This window comes from Chinchilla lanigera, unplaced genomic scaffold, assembly GCF_000276665.1.
Source record: "Chinchilla lanigera isolate Chin_1 unplaced genomic scaffold, ChiLan1.0 scaffold00011, whole genome shotgun sequence".
NCBI classification, from domain to species: domain Eukaryota; kingdom Metazoa; phylum Chordata; class Mammalia; order Rodentia; family Chinchillidae; genus Chinchilla; species Chinchilla lanigera.
The window spans coordinates 19,606,010-19,626,762 of NW_004955412.1; the positions used below are offsets into that span (position 1 = coordinate 19,606,010).

Below are 20,753 nucleotides of genomic sequence, written 5' to 3' on the forward strand. Positions count from 1 at the left end.
GGTTTTTCTCCGGTACCAGGAACCGAACTCACGACCTTGCGCTTGCTAGGCAGGCGCTTTTGCCGCTGAGCTAAATCCCCAGCCCCTGGGGTGGTCCTCTTTGACCAAGCATAGTTCATCGTATCCTGTAGATAACTCGGATAGACATTCCTAAGTCAAATGCCTAGCGTGATCTCACTTCCTGCTCCTGTAAATCAGTCTTATTCGTATATAGTTACCAATCTTGGTAACTATCACCATAAACCTATCAGCCTAAGGCAGGTACCGTAAGTCTTTATCATTCTTTCTACTCCCTTTAACCTTCCGTGTCAAAATCTTGTTCATTTTGTCTCCTAAATGTCTATGGAGTCTGTCCTTTTCCCTCAATTCCCATTGCCCTTGTAGTCATTTTATAACTCTTCTGCCTCTGGGTTTAAAGGCAGTTTCTTCTCCACTGCTGTCACAGTAATGTTTTGAAAGATCTTATCATGCTTCTCTCCTGCCTTCAGGATGAGGTTCACACTTAGTGGAAGATAAACTTCCAACTCATGAAGGCATATAAGACTTTTTAGGGGGCTGGGGATATAGCTCAGCAGCGCGGCACCTGCCTGGCAAGTGGGCGGTCCTGAGTACAATTCCCGGTATCAAAAAAATATGGTTTGTCCCCTACCTTCTCCTTTCTGCTGCTTTTCCCTATGGCTGAGTTAGGAACAGTTCCGCCAGTTGGAACTGTTTTGTAATTTCACTCCGTGCCATGTATTTTTGTACTTTAGTTCCCTTTTATATGTTAATCTCTCTCCCTGCTCCATATTTACCTCCATGCCCACCTTTAGTATCCTTTAAAAGTTGGTTCTCACCCTCTGTAGTGGCTTTCCTGACCGCTTCTCCTAGGCTGAGTTGGTTCTTTCTGCTGTATTCCCAGTAAATTTCATTGGTGAGTGTCTTCCACTAGCATAGTCAACAACATACTTTACTCTGTTACTTTATTCATCTGTCTTGACAGACTGGAGACCTTTGAGGGCAGAAGCTGCCTTTTATATCTGACTTCATCCCTTACCCCAGTAATGGTCTCACATTTATTAATGAATGAGTGAAGGAAGGAATTGGTTTCGTTTCTCTCCCCTGCCTGTTTCCTTAGATTCAAAAAAAAAAAATATTTTTAATTGACAAATGATAATTGTGTGTGTTTGTGGGGTACATTGTCATATTTTTATTTATGTGTATGGTATAGATTCAGTCAAGCTAATATATTTATTGCCTTGCCAACTTTTTTGGTGTTGAAAATGTTAAAAATCTACTCTCTTTTTAGCAATTTAAAAATGTACATTATTATTTACTATACTCATCATGTCGTGGAATAGATCACTAAAACTCATTCCTCCTCTTCTGAAACTTTATACCCTTTGATCAGCATCTCCCTTTTCCCCTTCCTTTCTCTCCTACCCGGCTCTGGTAAGCACCTTTCTACTGTCTCTATATGAAATTGACTCTTTCTGGTTCCACACTTAAGTGAGATTGGACGGTAGTTACCTTTTTCTGTCTGACTTTTTTGTTTTGTTTTGTTTTGTTTTGTTTTGTTTTTCTTCTGGTACTCTGCCTGACTTATTTTTGTAATGCCTTCCATTTCCATCCACGTTGTTCATCGTAGAATTTTTCTTTTTTAAGCCTGTGTAAATTCCATTGAGAGCTATGATGAATGTGATCATTATGTATACCTTTTATTTATTTATTTATTTATTGAGACAAGGTCTTGCCATATAGTTCAGGCTGACCTTGAACTTACTTATGTAGCCCAGGCTGGCCTCAAACTTGGAGCAGTCCTCCTGTCTCAGCTTCCCTAGTGCTGGGATTACAGGAGTATGCTGCCATGCCAAGCTGATCATTATATATATCTAAAATGTGCCAATAATATTAATTAAAATAATAAATTCCATTGAGTGTAGTACACTTTGCTTATCTGGTCATCCATGAATGGGACTTAAGCCACTCCTATATTTTGGCTATTTTGAATAGTGCTAAAATGAACCTAAGAGTGCGGATCTCTCTCCAACATACCAATTTCAATTCCTTTAGCTATATACCCAGAAGGAGGATTGCTAGATTATATAATTCTATTTTCAATTTTTTAAGGATGCTCCATGCTGTTTTCTACAATGGCTATGCTACTTTATGTTCCTTCTCACTGTACATAGAGGCTCCTTTTTCTCTACATCCTCACCAACACTTGGCATTATTTGTCTTTGTTAATAGCTGTTCTAATAGATGGACAGATATAAGGTGATATATTTTGTGGTTTTAGTTTGGTCCCTATGCAGTTTGTGTGTATGAAGTGCAGGGATTGAACCCAGCTTTGCACTGAGCTACATCCTTACCCCATTTTATTTTGATTGGAAGTCTCAATACCTCACTAAATTGTCCAGGCAAGGCTCAAACTTGCAGTCCTTCAGCCTCAGCCTCTCAGTGCTGGGGTTACAGGCATGCACCACCACCATGCCCACTTCCCTATGCATTCTTTTTTTTTTTTTTTCTTTTGAGACAGGGTCTTTACTGTAGTTCAGGCTGATTGAGAACTCACTATGTAGTCTAGGTTGGCCTCGAACTCGTGGCAATCCTTCTGCCTCAGTCTCATGAGTGCTGGGATTACAGGCATGCGTCACTATGTGCAGTCCTGATGTGTTCTTAAAATCAAGAATCATATTGTCAAATTGTTCAGAGTCCATTATATTCTCTACTATAGTCCTATTATAGTAAATGTTGTGCTTTGTTTTGTTTTGGCAGTACGGGGGATTGAACCCAGAGCTTCTTACTAAGTTACCTCCTCAGGTCTTCTTAAAATTTTTTCAGATAGGGTTTCACTAACTCACTGAATTACCTGGGCTAGGCTTGAACTTGAAATCTTCCTGCTTTAGACTCCCAGAGTGCCAGGATTATAGGTGTGTATCACCGCACCAGTCTCATCACAGGCATTTCTAATATAGTCAGTAGTTCTTTTGTTTTCATTTTGCATATATTGGGTGCCAGATTAGAGAAACTCCCTATTCTTGAAGAGGGCACACTCTAGAGGAGATGTGTAAACACATTTTTAAAAAAAATCTCTTCTGCTAATTAAATACTAGTAATTATGTGTGCATGTCTTTAAAATGCAACATCAGGGCCTTGGTGTTTCAGTGTGGCAGGAGACACAAAGGGAACTATGCCAGGGGAAGTGATAGCTAACTGGAATAAATTCCCACAGGGGAGGTATTACTCTTTTTAAACTACAGCTACCAAGATGCAGTTTGCCTGCTGCACGTTTCTTCAACGTTAGTTATTCTTAGTCATTTTTTTTAGTTCTCCTGTGATCTCCTCGTCTGATTGAACCATATTTGTTTTTTGTGTTTTGTGTTTTGTGTTTTGTTTTGTTTTGTTTTGGGTACCGGGAATCAAACTCAGGACCTTGTGCTTGCCAGGCAGGCACTGTGCCACCAAGCTATATCCCTGGCTCTTTTTTTTTTTTTTGAGAGACAGGGTCTCACTTTGTAGTTCAGGCTGGCCTTGAACTCCAAGGCTGGCCTTGAACGGATGATGATCCTCCTGCTTCGGCCTTCTTAGTGCTGACCTGAACCATGTTTGTTGATGCTAACAATCAAGGCTTTAAAAAAAATTTTTTCAAAAAAATAAGTGCATCAGGAGTGATTTTGATACTGTCTATAGTTATTGATGTTATTTTCAGTTGATTCATTGAACTAACTTTGTAATTGAGTATTTAATCTGTGTGTGTCTGTGTGTTTTTCCATTGCTGAGGATCCAACTTGGTGTGCCACATACTAGGCAAGCACTCTGTCACTGAGCTGCATTCCCAGCCCAGGTTTCCAGTCTCTTAGGACTAACGATTTTAGAGACTGGAGAATGCTAAAGGGCATGTTTGAGTTACCTACCACTTTAGTGAAATGATCTGAAGTACCAAGGAGCCTCTTGATTTAAAAAAAAAAAAGGAGAAGGAGTACATGAGCAGGGTTATACTAGGCCTTGTCCCTCTGAGGCCATAGGGGGCTGAGCTTGCTTTTAATAAAAGAACCTTTGGAAATGCCACTTTAGCCTGGGAGGTGAAGAACTCTAAGTGGATGCTTTCCCTTTGACTGTGGTAAATTAGGAGGCATTCAAGGGAGGAGCTGAAAGCTTGCTTATATTATTTCAGAGCAGAAAAGAGAGCACCGAGGTCTAGCAGTTGAAATTTTATCAGATCACTAGTATTACTAGGAGTTGGGTCACATCAGATCACTGAAGATGATTGATTTAGATCTCTCATTTCTAATCCTATAGTGGTGTGCATATACAATCGTGAGGGTTGGAGATACACATTGTTGTCCTTTGGGAGAATTTGAAATTTGTTGAATATTTCTTCATGAACCAAATATTAATATAAAAGGAAGAATGACCTATTCCAAGAATTAAGCAATTTTTAAATTCTAGAATCTGGATTACTTAGTATTTTATTCTTTAGTGATATTTTAATATAACTTTATTTTTGAAAGGAAGGCTGACATTGTGTACCTTCTTGCCTTTGCCTTTGATATTACTTGGGAGTAGGAATCAAGTCATTCTCCATTAAATGTTTTTTTGAAAGAACAAGTAAATAAAATAACGCTTTGTTTGATAAGTTGTCTTATTCATATGTAATTCCTTGAAACAGTATTTCTTTTCTTTTTTCTTTGTTTTGAATAAGATCTTGGTATGTAGTCGAGACTGCCCTTGAACTCACTTTGTAGCCCAGGCTGACCTCGAATTTGTGCCAATCCTCCTGCTTCAGCCTCCCAAGTGCTGGGATTATAGGCGTGTGCTATCACATCCAGCATTTCATTTCTTTTTCTTTTTTGTTTTTTTCTTCCAGTACCAAGAATCAAACTCACGACTTTGCGCTTGCCAGGCAGGCGCTGTGCCACTGAGCTAAATCCCCAACCCCTCATTTATTTTTCTAAAATGTTTTCATTATATTTATATATAAACATCTGTAATATTTATCTGGGGTGTCTTGTAGGAAAAATATTCCTGTTGCTTCCATCACAAATAGAAGTAGCAATTTAAGAATTAAAATACTGCCAGGAAAATTAAAATCCTAAATGTTGGGCTGGAGTATAGCTCAGTGGTAGAAGACTTGCCTAGCATGTATGAGGGCCTGGATTCAGTCTCTCCATAGCATGTATGACTGCCAAAAAACAGAAACACACACAAAACAATAAACGGGACAGGCATGGTAGTGCATACTTGTAATCCCCGAACTTGGGAGGCTGAAGCAGGACGATTGCCTAATCACGATGTAGCCTGAACTACGTAGTGAGACCCTGTCTCAAAATAAACAGCACAACAGGGTTAAGATATTTGTGAGCACAGTGAATTTGCTAAGGTGACTACCCTCAAGTTATAGATAAGAGTAATACTACATGTTTGTTACTTCTACAATTAGATTTTACTTAGGAAGTGCATTACTTTTCTGTATTGGTCACTGGATGTTAAATATGACCTAACAGTGTTTTATAGTGCTAGACTTGGCAAAGGTATTTTTCTGTCTTTGGAGATAAGAAGTTGAAATCTTGGCAGTCTGGTCTCCAAGAAATCACTGTCTGGAAGAAACAATCCTCACAGTTCCTGCCTGTACTGTCTTGGGATGCTGTCCTCTTCAGAAAAGGCCATGTTAAGTATGTGCGATAAATGGCTGTCCCAGCCCAGTCCCAGGACTCCTTGGTCATGCGTAGCGTGTCTCCTGTACCCTCTCTGTTCAGGGCTTTCCAGGCTTAGGATGATTCAGTGCCAAACATGGACTTGATTGTAGCTCCTTTTGTTCTTCTTTGTGTAAGGTATTGCCATAGTCTTTTGATTTCTGTGCAGTCTGAATCCTTTGGAAGCCAAGATTGGCTTGTTTACACTCCCCAGAGACCCACATGTTTAAAGTGGGTAATGTAGCCAGATGAGGAGCTTGTTGCTGACAACAGCAGTGTATGGAACAAGGAGGACATTTTTTGGAGCACTCTCTTGTAGTATTCTTTCCCAGTGCTTGCTTGCCTTTTTTTTTTTTTTTTTTTTTTGGTCTTTTTGAGATAGCGTCTCACTATGCAGTTGAGGCTGGCCTTGAGCTCACTTTGTAACCTAGGCTGGTCTTGATCTTGTGAAGATCCTTCTGCCTCAGCCTCCCGAGTGCTGGGATTACAAGCATGTACCATCATGCCTGGCTCCCAGTGCTTTCTTACTTTGGCTTCGCATTCATTCATTACTCACTTACTTCATTCATTTATTTGGGCTTTTATGTAGAATAGGAAATTCAGTTAGAAGACTAGAGCTCTTTGATATAACAGTGACAGCTTTTGTTTTTGGGTAAGCTAGTAGGCATCTTTAAAGGATGAAATTATTTTTTAAAGCACACTTAAATCAACCTATATTTCAAGGAAAAAAGGTTCTTGAGTAGTAGTCCTTTTTAACTACTCTTTTTTCTTCTCTTTTTTTTCTTTTTTTTCTTTTGTGGTATTAGGGATTGAACTCAGGGCCCTCACATTCAGCTATGTCCCCAGTCCTTTATTTTATTGATTATTTTGAGACAACCTTGTTTAAGTCGCTGAGTTGTTCATGCTGGACTCAGACTTGCAGTCCTCCTGCCTCAGCATCCAAGAGTGCTGGGATTATAGGCTTGTACCACCACACCTGGCTCTTTCCACTCTAATCTTATTCCAACTAAAACCAGAAGGAAAATAAATAATGCTGTCATTTTGGAAGTTACTTTGAAACTTCTAAATATTAACAGTTAAATTCCTGCTTGAAATCTCAGTGCTATTCTTTTGGAAAACATTGCAAATAGGATTATGTAGTTAGGTTTTGTGAAAGTTTGAAATACAGAAAGTGACCCTAAGGGATTGCTGATAACATAGGAGCATACACATAGGTTAGCAGGTTGTTCCAGAGGATAATAGAGGAAAAGGAAAACATCACAAACTTGAAGGATCTGAAAATGGTCATTATGTTACTTTAATAGTAGAATAGCAGGGGCTGGGGATTTAGCTCAGCGGCAAAAGCTCCTGCCTGGCAAGCACAAGGTCGTGAGTTCGGTTCCCGGTACCGGAGGAAAAAATTAAAAAAAAAAAAAAAAAAATAGTAGAATAGCAATTTTTAACTATAGATGACTTACTTGACTCCTTTAAATACTTAATTATGGCTTTAGTTGTAAAATTATGGTAGATCAGTAGTGTGTACCCCTGATTTGGATGCATAGGTTCTTTGCTGCTCCCTGTTTGATCTTTGGCAACTCATTTAGGCTCTGAGGAGTTTTAGTTTCTTCTACCACAATACCAGTAAGAACTACTATATGTATGTTGCCTTAGAGTTTTCTAAGTGATTTTGCATGTTATTTCATATGTCCTTAAAATGCTTTAGTAAATAAAGAAATGTAGAGACAGATAGGATATGTGAGCTTATATCCTAAGAGTGCCAGAGCTAAGACCCTAAACCAGCGATGCAAACCTTTTAGAGACCAAATGCCCAGACTGCAGCCCCAAACCCACTCAGCACAAAGTGTCAACACTGCAGTTAAACCTCATTATCGAATCGATGCTAGGTGCTGGGGTGAAGCTGGACAACTTGGGCTGTGTGTTGACAGAGAGGCTGTGAGCGCCCAGATTTGCCATCATTGCCTTAAACCACCCTCTCCCCGGAACCATCGATGCTGTCCTCTCATTCTTGTGCCAACAGAGGATTGGTCTGTGCCCCGCAAGTATAAGATTTCTGTGATTGTTTTGAATGTTTTATTTTTATGACTTTTGAACTAATTTACCATTGCCTGTTTTATTTACTTTTTTTCTCAAAATACATTTTAGGGTCACTGTTTTAATTATTTTTTTCTGGGTTGGAAGGGTTTTTTGTTCATTTGTTTTTTTGTGCTGGGAATTGGTTTTTGTTCTTTTTTTTTGGTTTTTCTCTGGTACCAGGAACCGAACTCACGACCTTGCGCTTGCCAGGCAGGCGCTTTGCCGCTGAGCTAAATCCCTAGCCCCTATGTGCTGGGAATCGAATTGAGGATCTTGCACTTGCCAGCAGGTGCTTGTGCCTCTGAGCTACATCCCCAGCCCATGGGTTGGGAGTTGTGTTCATTGTTAAAGTGCCTACAACACTAAGTTCAATCCCCAGCATAAATAAATCTGCCCCAGAGCACATTTTTACAGTTAACTGTATGGAGTTTCCACTGTTGTGATAAGATTTTAGATTACTTGAGTTTAAAAAATTTTTATTGGTATATGTTTGCGATACATAATAAATATATTTATTATGGGGTATTGGTACATGTACATATATCTTGATTCTTTTTACTTCTACTTCCAACAAACAATGTAGAACGGTTCTTTTCCCCACAACCTCACAAACATTTGTTGCTTTTCGAGTTCTTGATGATAGCCATTCTTTCTGGAATAAGATGGAATCTTGGTGTTGTTTTGATTTTCATTTTTCTAGTGGCCAAAGGTGCTGAACATATTTTCATTTACTTACTGGCTGTGTTGTACTTCTTTTGAGAACTGTCTTTATTTCAAATGCCGCTTTTTGATTGGGCCTTTTATTTTGAGCGAGGTCTAATTTTTTGAGTTCTTTATATGTTGTAGATAATATGTCTGAGGAGTAGCTGGCAAAAATTTTTCTCATTCTGTAGATTGTCTCTTCCCTGTGGGGTTTTGTTTCTGGTTTTGGGTTTTGTTTTTTTTGCTGTGCAGAAGCTTTCTAATTTAATATAATCCCATTTGTTGATCATTGGTGTTATTCTTTGTGCAGTTGGTTCTGTTCAGAAAGTCCTTGCCTATGTCTATGCCTGTGTCTTCAGGAGTTTTACTGAATCCAGCAGATTCAGTATTTCTGTTTTAATATCTAGGTCTCTGATCTATTTTGATTTAATGTTAGTACGGAGTGAGAAATACTGATCTAGCTAAGGATTTAGTTCCGTGGCACAGTGCCTGCCTGGCAAGTACGAGGTCATGAGTTCGATTTCCGGTACCAGAAAAAAAAAAAAAAAGAAAAAAAAAAAATCACTGTTCATTTTAAATTAAAAAAAAAGAAAAGAAATACCAGTCTAGATTCACTTTTCTGCAGGTGGATAGCCAGTTTTTACAGCACAATTTGTTAGAGGTTATTTTCCCTTCAGCATATGTTTTTGTCCCCTTTGTCAAGATCAGATAGCTGAATGTGCCTGGGATCGTTTCTTCATCCTCAGTTGTGTCCTATTGATCCACATGTCTGTGTTTGATCCAGTACCATTCTGCTTTTATCACTGTAGCTTTGTAATATCGCTTGAAATCTAGGATTGTGATTCTTCTTGCTCTGCTCCTGTTGTCCAGGATTGCTTTTGCTATTCTGGGTCTCTTCTGGTTCTATATAAATCTTAGAATTTTTTTTCTATTTCTGTAAAGCATGCTGTTTGCATTTTATTTGAGATTGCATTAAATCCATATATGTTTTGGAAGTATGGCCATTTTGACGATAATTGGTTATGCCTATCCGGGAACACAGGGTGTCTATCTTCTGATGACCTCTTCGGTATCTTTTTTCAGAGTTCTATAGTTGTTGTTAGAGATCTTTCACTTGGTTAGGTTGATTCCTAGGAATTTTTGAAGCTATAGTGAATTAGATTATTTTCTTGATTTAATTCTCAGTAGGTTCATTGCTGGTGTACAGGAATAATATTGGTATTTGTGTATTGATTTTATATGCTGTTACTTTGCTGAATTTGTTTATTCTAAGAGTCTTGGAGTCCTGAAGGTTTGGTTTGGTTTGGTTTTATCTTTTTGAGACAGGGTGTTCAGGCTGGCCTTGAACTCACTTTGTAGCCTTAGCTGGCCTTGAACTGGCAGCAGTTCCCCTGTCTCAGTCTCCCAAGTGCTGAGATTACAGGTGTGCATCACCACACCCAGCAACTTCTTCCTTTTCTATACTTACTGCATTTCCTTCTTTCTCTTCACTGGTTACTGTGGTTAAATTTTGAGTACTGTATTGAACAGAAATAGTGAGAGTGCACACTCTTGTCTTCTTGAATATAGAAAAAATGCTTTCAGTTTTTTCCCATTGTTTATAGAGTTGTTACTTAGATTGTTAAATTTTGTCTTCTTTTTTGGTAACATTGTAGCCTACAAGTGCGAATCCTGAAAAATCACTGTAGAAATTTATTTGAAGTTCATTTCCACATGTCCTAAATTATGTCCTAACTTGTTTCAAAATGAAGAGATAATAGGGGCTGGGGATTTAGCTCAGTGGTACAGCGCCTGCCTCACAAGCATGAGGTCATGGGTTCGATTCCTGGTACCAGGAAAAAAAACAAAAATGAAGAGATAAGAACTTTTCTTACTCACAAGTGATACTTAATAGTAAGAGTCTACTGTAAATTTTTTGGGGTGGGGTAGTGGGGATCAAACTCAGAACCTCATGCTTGCCAGGCAGATGCTACGCCACTGAGCTAAACCCCCGGCCCCTACTCTAAATTTTTAAAGCAAAAAGAATTGAAGAATTTGTTTTTAGTGATAAACTTTTTTTTAAAAGTACTTAGTATATATTCCTTATATTTAAGTTGAACACATTCTTAGAATTATACTTCAAATAAATCTCTTTGAAGGGAATTTCAGCTTTTTCTTAAATAGTTTAATTTTAGTAATCTCAAAGAATAAAAAGCTGGGGATATAGCTCAGTGGCACAAGTGCCCGCCTGGCAAGTGCAAAGTACTGAATTTGATTCCCGGTACCAAAGAAAAAAAAGTAATTGAAGAATAAAAATTTTTTTTTTAGAGTCTAGTAAGATTTGTGTCTCAGTTGTAGTGTACAAACGCTTGGTCCCAAGTGTTTTGCTCCACAAATGCATTTAAATTGGAATTGAATCTGCTAATTTATCTAAAAAATTACATTTATCTTTTAATATATTCCTGATGGAAACGTATTTAAAAAGATTAGCACTGACTCTAGCTTTAAACTAACAAGGTAAAGAAGTAATTCCAGCAGAAAAGCTTCCAGTTTCACTCAACACATGTGAGCTTAGCTCTTGAGAAGGAAAGCTGGGGCTTTAGTCATTGGAACTCAGTGTTAGATTTAACCAGTATGAACTGGAAGTTCAAACAAGTCTGTTCTTCATTTCTTATTTTTACTTCTCTTACATGGATTTTGTTTCTGGAATCTGAAATTCTCTTTGTGTCTTTCTCCGGGAAGGACTTGAATTAGTTTCTGTGAATCAGTGAGTTTCTGTTAATCATTTTGTTTCAATAGACCATCTTTCTTGAGAACTTTAATGAATGCTTAGATTTTTTTTTTTTAAGGCAGTTAAAAATTAGAGGTAAGAAGTTTTTGCATGTTTGTCTTCTGCAACTGAAATTAAAATTAAGATTTTGAATTTAATCTTTCTTGTAAGTGAAAGGATTTCACCCTATATGTGGTCCATTTATGATCTCTTTCACCAATACTGCTGCCCACCATTAAGTCTCTTATCACAGGGCATTTTAAAATGATGCCATAAAATGCATGTTGAGAATCTCTGGATCTCAAATGTATAGAAATCACATCTAAATGTCAGTTCCTGAGTTAAGGAACTGACAGTTATGGCACTTTCAGTCTCTATTAATAGTTAGTAGGCTAGAGAGTATTATTTATGTTATTCCTTATGTTTTTGTAGACTTAAATACTTGTTGAAAAGCATTTGTTTTATTGGGGCTATATATTTCTGCCATTGTACTGATTTGCTTACTTGAATTAAAGTTATCCTTTAATTGTTTTGGGCTGTATCTGTAGTTTGAAATTTAGGACTACCCATGTGTACTTGCACCAAAGATGAAATTTCAATGCATTGTTCAGTTACTAAACAATTCTTATTTATCTATGATGAAGCTATATGGCTGGATATATGTATTCCAGTGTTAGTTATTTTATAGTATCCATTTGGATGATGATAATTAATATGTATAGGCTAATTTTCCAAATTCATTTGTCTCTTCTGGACATTTCTTTGGGGTGTGCTCACATTCATGTTTTTGCCTCTGATTTTAAAATAATTTTCCTTTGTTGTAGGATGAGCAGTTCTTAGGTTTTGGCTCAGATGAAGAAGTCAGAGTGCGAAGTCCTACACGGTCTCCTTCAGGTATGACCAGTTAAGCACATGGTGCTTTTAAGTTCTGTTTGTTAGGAGGTTGTGGCTTCCTTTTGCCTTCTTTGCATTTAAAAGATGATCTACAGCTCTGGGTTTAGGAGATGACTTATGAACTATGGGATGCTTCTCTGTCAGACTATCTTTGGTTTTTTAAATGTACTTCTCTCTGGAAACCACTTGGGGTTTGGGAGATAGGTTTCCATGGAATTATGGAGAAATGTGATAGGCCTGAAGATACCCTACTAAAAGTATCTTCAGATTTACATACTTTGTATTATTAATATGGTAGTACTTAAGTCTTTAGGAATAATATGGCCATTGTTTATTACAGATGAAATCTAGTCTACTATTGTCAAAGACTAAAAATAAAATTTGGTACTATATGAAACTATACCTGATCCTTGAAAGACTATTCAAATAAAGAAAAAAAAGTTACATGGGGTGTTTCCATTTATTAGCAATATTTGTCCTTTTCTTACAAACAAAATATCTAGACTATCTTGAAATTCTATACTTTCAGGCAATCTATTGAAGAGAAGGTCCTCAACAGAAATAACATGTAATAGTTTGCATAATTCAGTTTTGTAGGGGAGAGCTGAAGATCTTTTGTTGGAAAATACATCTTGCTAACATTCTGACTTCTTATATGACTTTCTTTAATTTTATGTGGAGAGACAATCCACTTAAGTATGCTGTCCTTAGTAGATTTTACTCTTTGACATTGACTTAGTTTGTGATGTTTGCTGGCATTTGCGTATCACTTAAAGAATCATCATGTTATATAATTATGGTGCCAGACTTACAACATGCATGCCGCAGCCAGCTGTTTGTTATCATCGAAAGCTCTAAAAGGTTCACCATCACTGTTATATAGTAATGTAACTCAGACACCCAAGTTGGCAGTTTTTCTTTTTTATTTAGGAGAAGTTAGCTAATAGTGTCTGAGTATCTGTACTATTTAGACAGTGGCTATGGTCTCTTTAAGATGTAATGAAATATTAGCTGGGCCTTGTAGTGCCTGCTGTAATCTCAGCCTTCAGAGGCTGAGGCAAGAGGATCAATCGCCTTGAGTTCAAGGCCAGCCTGAATTACACAGTGAGACCCTGTCTCACAAAACAAAACAAAAAATGTAATGAAATGTTAAAATTTTATATAGGAAAGGGACTTTAGAGATCATCTGGTCTGACTCTGCATTTATAGCTGACAAATGAGGCCAAGAAAATACACAATGAGCAATTATGTATAACCAGTGTGTGAGTTCTTTGTATGTGTTGTAGACTAAGGAAGTTAGCAGCAGAACTGCTTTTTCTACTTAGGTACCAAAAGCTTACTTTAAAAGTAGAATAGAAGAAGTTTTCCAAATTAAGAAAGTCCTCTCAGTGGGCCAGTTCAAGTCAACCACAATGATAAAAGAATTTTATACTTCTGGGTAGGAGGTTTTTATTAATTCACAACTCTTTTGTGATGGTTTCCTTTTAAGTTTTTTTTTTTGGTTATCAGTGTATCTTGAAGATTGTCTTTTTTATTAAAAATCACCTGGGTAGCCTTCATTATTTCAGAAATGAAAGGTAGTTTCTCTCCTGTCTTTTAGTCTGTTCTTTTTGTTATAATTAGTATATATTGCAAATGAATTTGTAAATCTTTAACCTATTAAGGGAAATTTCATAAGTTCATTGGTGAGGAGTGCACTTATATTTAGAAAGCTCAGCAATAAGACCTTTGTTGATTTCTGCTCTCTTAGAAGGTGGCTCCATAGTAAATCTAAATTTCTTTCAGTGCCTGTGAAGGGAGGTGTTAGTCTCAGAAGAATGTTGTCTTATAGAACACCCAAAAGTCAAGAGAGAAAAGATGGTAACTTGGGCAGCTCTTAATACATTTTAATACAGGTTTACATGAGTATTGGAGATAGTTTTGTTTTCTTAACTCTCTTGATACATAGCAGAACAGATTGAGCCAATTTATAAACTGGCTCATCGCTTTTATTTAGAATAGAAGAAATCTGATTTAATAAGTTGCTTATTGCTCTTAATATATTTAAGGTTAAATCTTTTGGTAACTTGGAACTAACTAGTTTAAGAACCCTTAGATGAGTAAATTAATGGACACATCATTAGTCACTTCTCTGATAGTTCACGTTCTACTGAATTCTGTGATGTTCTGAAATCTCATGAATGAATATTTTTCTATTCAATAAAACTTTCTTAGTTTACTTTGGTAAACATTAAAAATATAAGATGCAAAGTTACATAGGAGCCTTTTCCTGGGTAATTTGGTGTATTATTGATTGATGAGCACCTTGTTCAAGTTTATTCAAAGCCTAAATTACAAACTGAAAAGTTGGGTTGACTTACTGGAAGCATGCTCGTGAATGTTACTCTTGGTGGCTAGGATAAGGAAGTATAAGTTTTTAAAAAAAAAAATTGTTTTAAAGAAAAAAACTTCTTGCTCATCTAAAGTTATAGGAAAATAAGTTTTTTACATTTCTTTGCAGTTAGAAGCCTCTTACCATCATCTTGACTTTTGTATCCAAAAAGTATTTAAATGTTCTTTTAATTGGAATGTTACTTACTTGATTTCTTTGAGGCAAATTTTTGGTGAAAACAAACTAAATACAAGTAAGATGTTTTATTGATTCAATAGACCCAAGTTGCATTTGGTACAAAATGTCCTGTGTTGATTATATTCAGCTTAGCTAAGACCTGAACTGCACAGCTAAATATATGCTCTTCATTGTTTAATTTCTATACACAGTTAAAACTAGTCCTCGAAAACCTCGCGGGAGACCTAGAAGTGGCTCTGACCGAAATTCAACTATCCTCTCAGACCCACCTGTGTTTTCCCCTCTAAATAAATCAGAGACCAAATCTGGAGATAAGATCAAGAAGAAAGATTCTAAAAATATAGAAAAGAAAAGAGGAAGACCTCCTACCTTCCCTGGAGTAAAAATTAAAATATCACATGGAAAGGACATTTCAGAGTTACCAAAGGGAAACAAAGAAGATAGCCTGAAAAAAATTAAACGGACACCTTCTGCTACATTTCAGCAAGCCACAAAGATTAAAAAATTAAGAGCAGGTAAACTTTCTCCTCTCAAGTCTAAGTTTAAGACAGGGAAGCTTCAAATAGGAAGGAAAGGGGTACAGATTGTACGCCGGCGAGGACGGCCTCCTTCAACAGAAAGGATAAAGACCCCTTCAGGTCTCCTCATTAATTCTGAACTGGAAAAGCCCCAGAAGGTCCGGAAAGACAAGGAAGGAACACCTCCACTCACAAAAGAGGATAAGACAATTGTCAGACAAAGCCCTCGAAGGATTAAGCCAGTTAGGATTATTCCTTCTTCTAAAAGGACAGATGCAACAATTGCTAAGCAACTCTTGCAGAGGGCAAAGAAGGGGGCTCAAAAGAAAATTGAAAAAGAAGCAGCTCAGCTGCAGGGAAGAAAGGTGAAGACACAGGTCAAAAATATCCGGCAGTTCATCATGCCTGTTGTCAGTGCTATCTCCTCACGAATCATTAAAACCCCTCGGCGCTTCATAGAGGATGAAGATTATGACCCTCCAATTAAAATAGCCCGACTGGAGTCTACACCGAATAGTAGATTCAGTGCCACATCCTGTGGATCTTCTGAAAAATCAAGTGCAGCTTCTCAACACTCCTCTCAAATGTCTTCAGACTCCTCCCGATCTAGTAGCCCCAGTGTTGATACCTCCACAGATTCTCAGGCCTCTGAGGAGATTCAGGTACTTCCTGAAGAGCAGAGTGACACCCCTGAAGTTCATACACCACTGCCTATTTCCCAGTCCCCAGAAAACGAGAGTAATGATAGGAGAAGCAGAAGGTACTCAGTGTCGGAGAGAAGTTTTGGATCTAGAACAACTAAAAAATTATCAACTCTACAAAGTGCCCCCCAGCAGCAGACCTCCTCCTCTCCACCTCCACCTCTGCTTACTCCTCCCCCTCCATTGCAGCCGGCCTCCAGCATCTCTGACCACACACCTTGGCTTATGCCTCCAACGATCCCCTTAGCATCACCGTTTTTGCCTGCCTCTGCTGCTCCCATGCAAGGGAAGCGAAAATCTATTTTGCGAGAGCCGACGTTTAGGTGGACTTCTTTAAAGCATTCTAGGTCAGAGCCACAATACTTTTCCTCAGCAAAGTATGCCAAAGAAGGTCTGATTCGTAAACCAATATTTGATAATTTCCGACCCCCTCCACTAACTCCTGAGGATGTTGGCTTTGCATCTGGTTTTTCTCCGTCTGGTACTGCTGCTTCAGCCCGGTTGTTTTCACCACTCCATTCTGGAACAAGGTTTGATATGCACAAAAGGAGCCCTCTTCTTAGAGCTCCACGATTCACTCCAAGCGAGGCACACTCTAGAATATTTGAGTCTGTAACCTTGCCTAGTAATCGAACTTCTGCTGGTACGTCATCTTCAGGAGTATCTAGTAGAAAAAGGAAAAGAAAAGTGTTTAGTCCTATTCGATCTGAACCAAGATCTCCTTCTCACTCCATGAGGACAAGAAGCGGAAGGCTTAGTACTTCTGAGTTGTCACCTCTCACTCCTCCGTCTTCTGTCTCTTCCTCATTAAGCATTTCTGTTAGTCCTCTTGCCACTAGTGCCTTAAACCCAACTTTTACTTTTCCTTCTCATTCCCTGACTCAGTCTGGGGAATCTACAGAGAAAAATCAGAGACCAAGGAAGCAAACTAGTGCTCCAGCAGAGCCATTTTCATCAAGTAGTCCTACTCCTCTCTTCCCTTGGTTCACCCCAGGCTCTCAGACCGAGAAGGGGAGAAATAAAGACAAGGCCCCCAATGAGCTGTCCAAAGATCGAGATGCTGACAAGAGTGTGGAGAAGGACAAGAGTAGAGAGAGAGACCGAGAGAGAGAAAAGGAGAATAAGCGGGAGTCAAGGAAAGAGAAAAGGAAAAAGGGATCAGAAATTCAGAGTAGTTCTGCTTTGTATCCTGTGGGTAGGGTTTCCAAAGAGAAGGTGGTTGTTGGTGAAGATGTTGCCACTTCATCTTCTGCCAAAAAAGCAACAGGGCGGAAGAAGTCTTCATCACTTGATTCTGGGACTGATATTGCTTCTGTGACTCTTGGGGATGCAACAACTGTCAAAACCAAAATACTTATAAAGAAAGGGAGAGGAAATCTGGAAAAAACCAACTTGGACCTCGGCCCAACTGCCCCATCCCTGGAGAAGGAGAAAACCCTCTGCCTTTCTACTCCTTCATCTAGCACTGTTAAACATTCCACTTCCTCCATAGGCTCCATGTTGGCTCAGGCAGACAAGCTTCCAATGACTGACAAGAGGGTTGCCAGCCTCCTAAAAAAGGCCAAAGCCCAGCTCTGCAAGATTGAGAAGAGTAAGAGTCTTAAACAGACTGACCAGCCCAAAGCACAGGTACTCATTTCCACTTTACCTGTTAAAACCAGCAGTTTACCAAGCCCTTCCTTTTGGCCGGTTTTAGTTAGGTTAAAGTGTTTCGGTTACTTCCAGTTATGGTAATCAGGAAAAGTATGGTGGAGGTGCTAGTATTTCCAATAGTCCTTCAAGGACTAGTAGAGATAAATAGAAAATAACAAGGCATTAACATTGTATGTAGTAGGAATGGTGTCGATAGAGATGGAAAAGTGTGAAATTATTTGAGCAACACTGGATAGCTGGTAGAGTAGTGAACTAAGAAGCTGAAAGATAGTTTAAAACAATTTTACAGAGAATGCTGAGTCGTTTGTACCTCGTCAGTTTGGTGCATATGGTATCTGTGATTTAATTTGAAGGAATGTTTTTATAATCAAAATGTTTCATTTTCCCTGATAGAAAATTGGAGGCAAACATTCTTTTCCTCTGAGTAGTAGGTGATTAGAGCAATAGATAATAGACACAGTGAGAAGCACTTAGCCTTAAGTTGTGAAACATAAATGCTGTAGAATTCTGTTTGTTAAGAAGATGCCAAGCAAAATTTTTGCCAAGAACAGTAGTTTAAAAAAAAAAAAAAAAAATGAATGAGGCATGACCTTTCCAGAGAATACTTGATCCTTAGATTTTTTAAGAATATGGGCCAGGGATATAGCTCAGTGGTACAATGCCTGCCTGGCAAGTGCGAGGTCCTGAGTTTTGATTCCCTGTACCCACCAAAAAAGAGTATTACTAATTTCTCTTAGTTCATTGGAAAGGAAAGTTTGTGCTAATATTGTTTGGACAGTTAAATGCTCATAGGTTGTACTTTGGGTAACTAATTTAAAGATAATATGCAATGTATTAACCATTGTTATCCTCCTATTACCTTGTTTTGAAATTTTGATTTTTTTCTCTTTAAAATAAAAAAAGAATAGTTATCACATAGTAGAGCATACTATCATGCTGAATTAGGTTAAGATGGCCATAGCTTAGTCGGTTTTGTTCTTGTTGTTAGTCAACCTAGGGTCACATTTACATTAATTCTGACAAGTTGGGTGTTTCAGCAGTCCTGTAATGGGACTTATTTCGGACGCCACGTTTGATGATTTTGGTTAGCCTCTTGACAGGGACAATGACTCTTTCAAATGCAAGATACTTCTGTTTGGCGCCATGACCTTTTTTTACATCCACTTATAGTCTTTTTCCTCCCTGCTTCTCTGTTCATCAAGGAAACATAAGAGGGGCTGGGGATTTAGCTCAGCGGCACTGCGCCTGCCTGCCTGGCAAGCGCAAGGTCGTGAGTTCGATTCCCGGTACCGGAAAAAAAACAGAAAAAAAAGGAAAAACATAAGAAAAAGACTGGTTAAAATAGCCCTGTTAACACTAGACTTTTTTAGTAATGCTGATGTAGACTAGCAGCTTAAAATTTGGCGAGAATTGTAAAGAAGTCTAATTGGGAACAGAAGCTTAGTCGATTTCTGTTTTTTTTCATGAGGCTTTTTTGCTGCTATCTTTTGGATGTGGAAGTAGTTGGATTCTGTGTATTGATACTACTTTCTCAGCTGAGAATAACTAGACATATGTTTTGATGCTAGATCATAATAAATTGATCGATACCTTGGTGTCGTTTAGTTACATTTGCAGTATATATGGTTGTCATTGTTTTTGGCCCGCTTTGAATTTAGGGTCAAGAAAGTGATTCATCAGAGACCTCTGTGCGAGGACCCAGGATTAAACACGTCTGCAGAAGAGCTGCTGTTGCCCTTGGCCGAAAACGAGCTGTGTTTCCTGATGACATGCCCACCCTGAGTGCCTTACCATGGGAAGAGCGTGAAAAGATTTTGTCTTCCATGGGGAATGATGGTAGGTCTGGGCAGTCACCTTTGGGCTATGAGCAGATTTTTTTATTTTTATTAGAAGAAATGGCTGAGAAAGAAAAAAGGGCGGGTAGCCAGGGAATGCTGGGAGAGTTGTCAGACTGTAAAGGAAGTCCTACCTCCGTGAAGGAGAGACAAGGAAAGTTGGCTAGAACCTTCTTAGACTGCCATGCAATCTAAGAATGGTTAGGCAAGGATGTCAGGGAGTCTTCGAATAAAAATTGGCCGTCAGATATCTTGTGTCTCCCAGGAAAGAGCCTGCCTTAGTATCACTGCCATGTGGTAAGTGTGGCTTCTTTACACCACTGGATTTCAGCACAAAACAGCTGGGGCCTTGGTTGGTTATGTTTCCTGGAACTGAAGTCTATGAGGCACGTTCTCATGACTGCTACGTAGTTCTGAAATGCTGGGTGGCTGCTTTTACTGAATGTGGAGTTTTATAAAATCCTTAGATACACTGAGTTCATATTCTTTATTTTAGATTAGACTTTTTTTCTTTTTTAGTATTAGGAATTTTGCTTTCATTAAGCTGCAAGTTACAGGCATTTTAAAACATTTAAGTAATTAAAACTCAGGGTTCTCTATATAAATATTTTTATTATAATGTATTTCAGTTTTGGACTACCAGTTAAGATATAGGAGATTTGAATTTATCTAATAATACAGAGATTTTGTGACTCTCTCCCTCTACTCCCAAGAATGAATTAGATACTCCTTTGGAACTAACGACATTTTTTTTTTTAACAGACAAATCATCAATTGCTGGCTCAGAAGATGCTGAACCTCTTGCTCCACCCATCAAACCAATTAAACCTGTCACTAGAAATAAGGCACCTCAGGAACCACCAGTAAAGAAAGGACGGCGATCAAGGCGGTGTGGGCAGTGTCCTGGCTGCCAGGTGCCTGAGGACTGTGGTGTTTGCACTAATTGCTTAGACAAGCCCAAGTTTGGTGGCCGAAATATAAAGAAGCAGTGCTGCAAGTGAGTGGGTCTTACTCTGAGATGCTGACCTCTCAGTCATGAAGTTGCTTATTTATCTCTGGTTTAATGCAGAGGTGCACTTGGAAACTGAAAGTGATGGTTGTGTTGAATCTCCTTGAGTTGCAAGATTCATTGCAGAATTGGACTATGTGATGTGGTTAGGTTTGGCTCTGCTTGAATTAATACTCTGGGGCAATGCTTTCTAACAGAACATTCTACAATAATGTAAGTGTTCTGTGTATGCTAAGTTCACTGTGGCAGTCCCCAGTCACATGTGGCTATTGAGCCCTTGGCATGTGGTTAGTATGACTCAAAAACTACATTTTTTACTTCATTTAGTTTTAATTAATTTAAACTTAAATAGCTACATATGACTAATAACTACTA

At 38.4% G+C, this 20,753-nt stretch overlaps 1 protein-coding gene across 1 annotated transcript in view; it reads left to right on the forward strand.

Moving 5' to 3' along the window:
• Positions 1-20,753, forward strand: part of Kmt2a (lysine (K)-specific methyltransferase 2A) — a gene marked incomplete at its 5' end in the record, with an annotated part of 83,715 nt that overhangs the window by 19,575 nt on the left and 43,387 nt on the right. The window contains 4 exon segments of the mRNA XM_005378244.2: positions 12,024-12,093; positions 14,854-17,510; positions 19,193-19,370; positions 20,132-20,366. Of these exon segments, the coding sequence (XP_005378301.1) occupies positions 15,582-17,510; positions 19,193-19,370; positions 20,132-20,366 (2,342 nt within the window).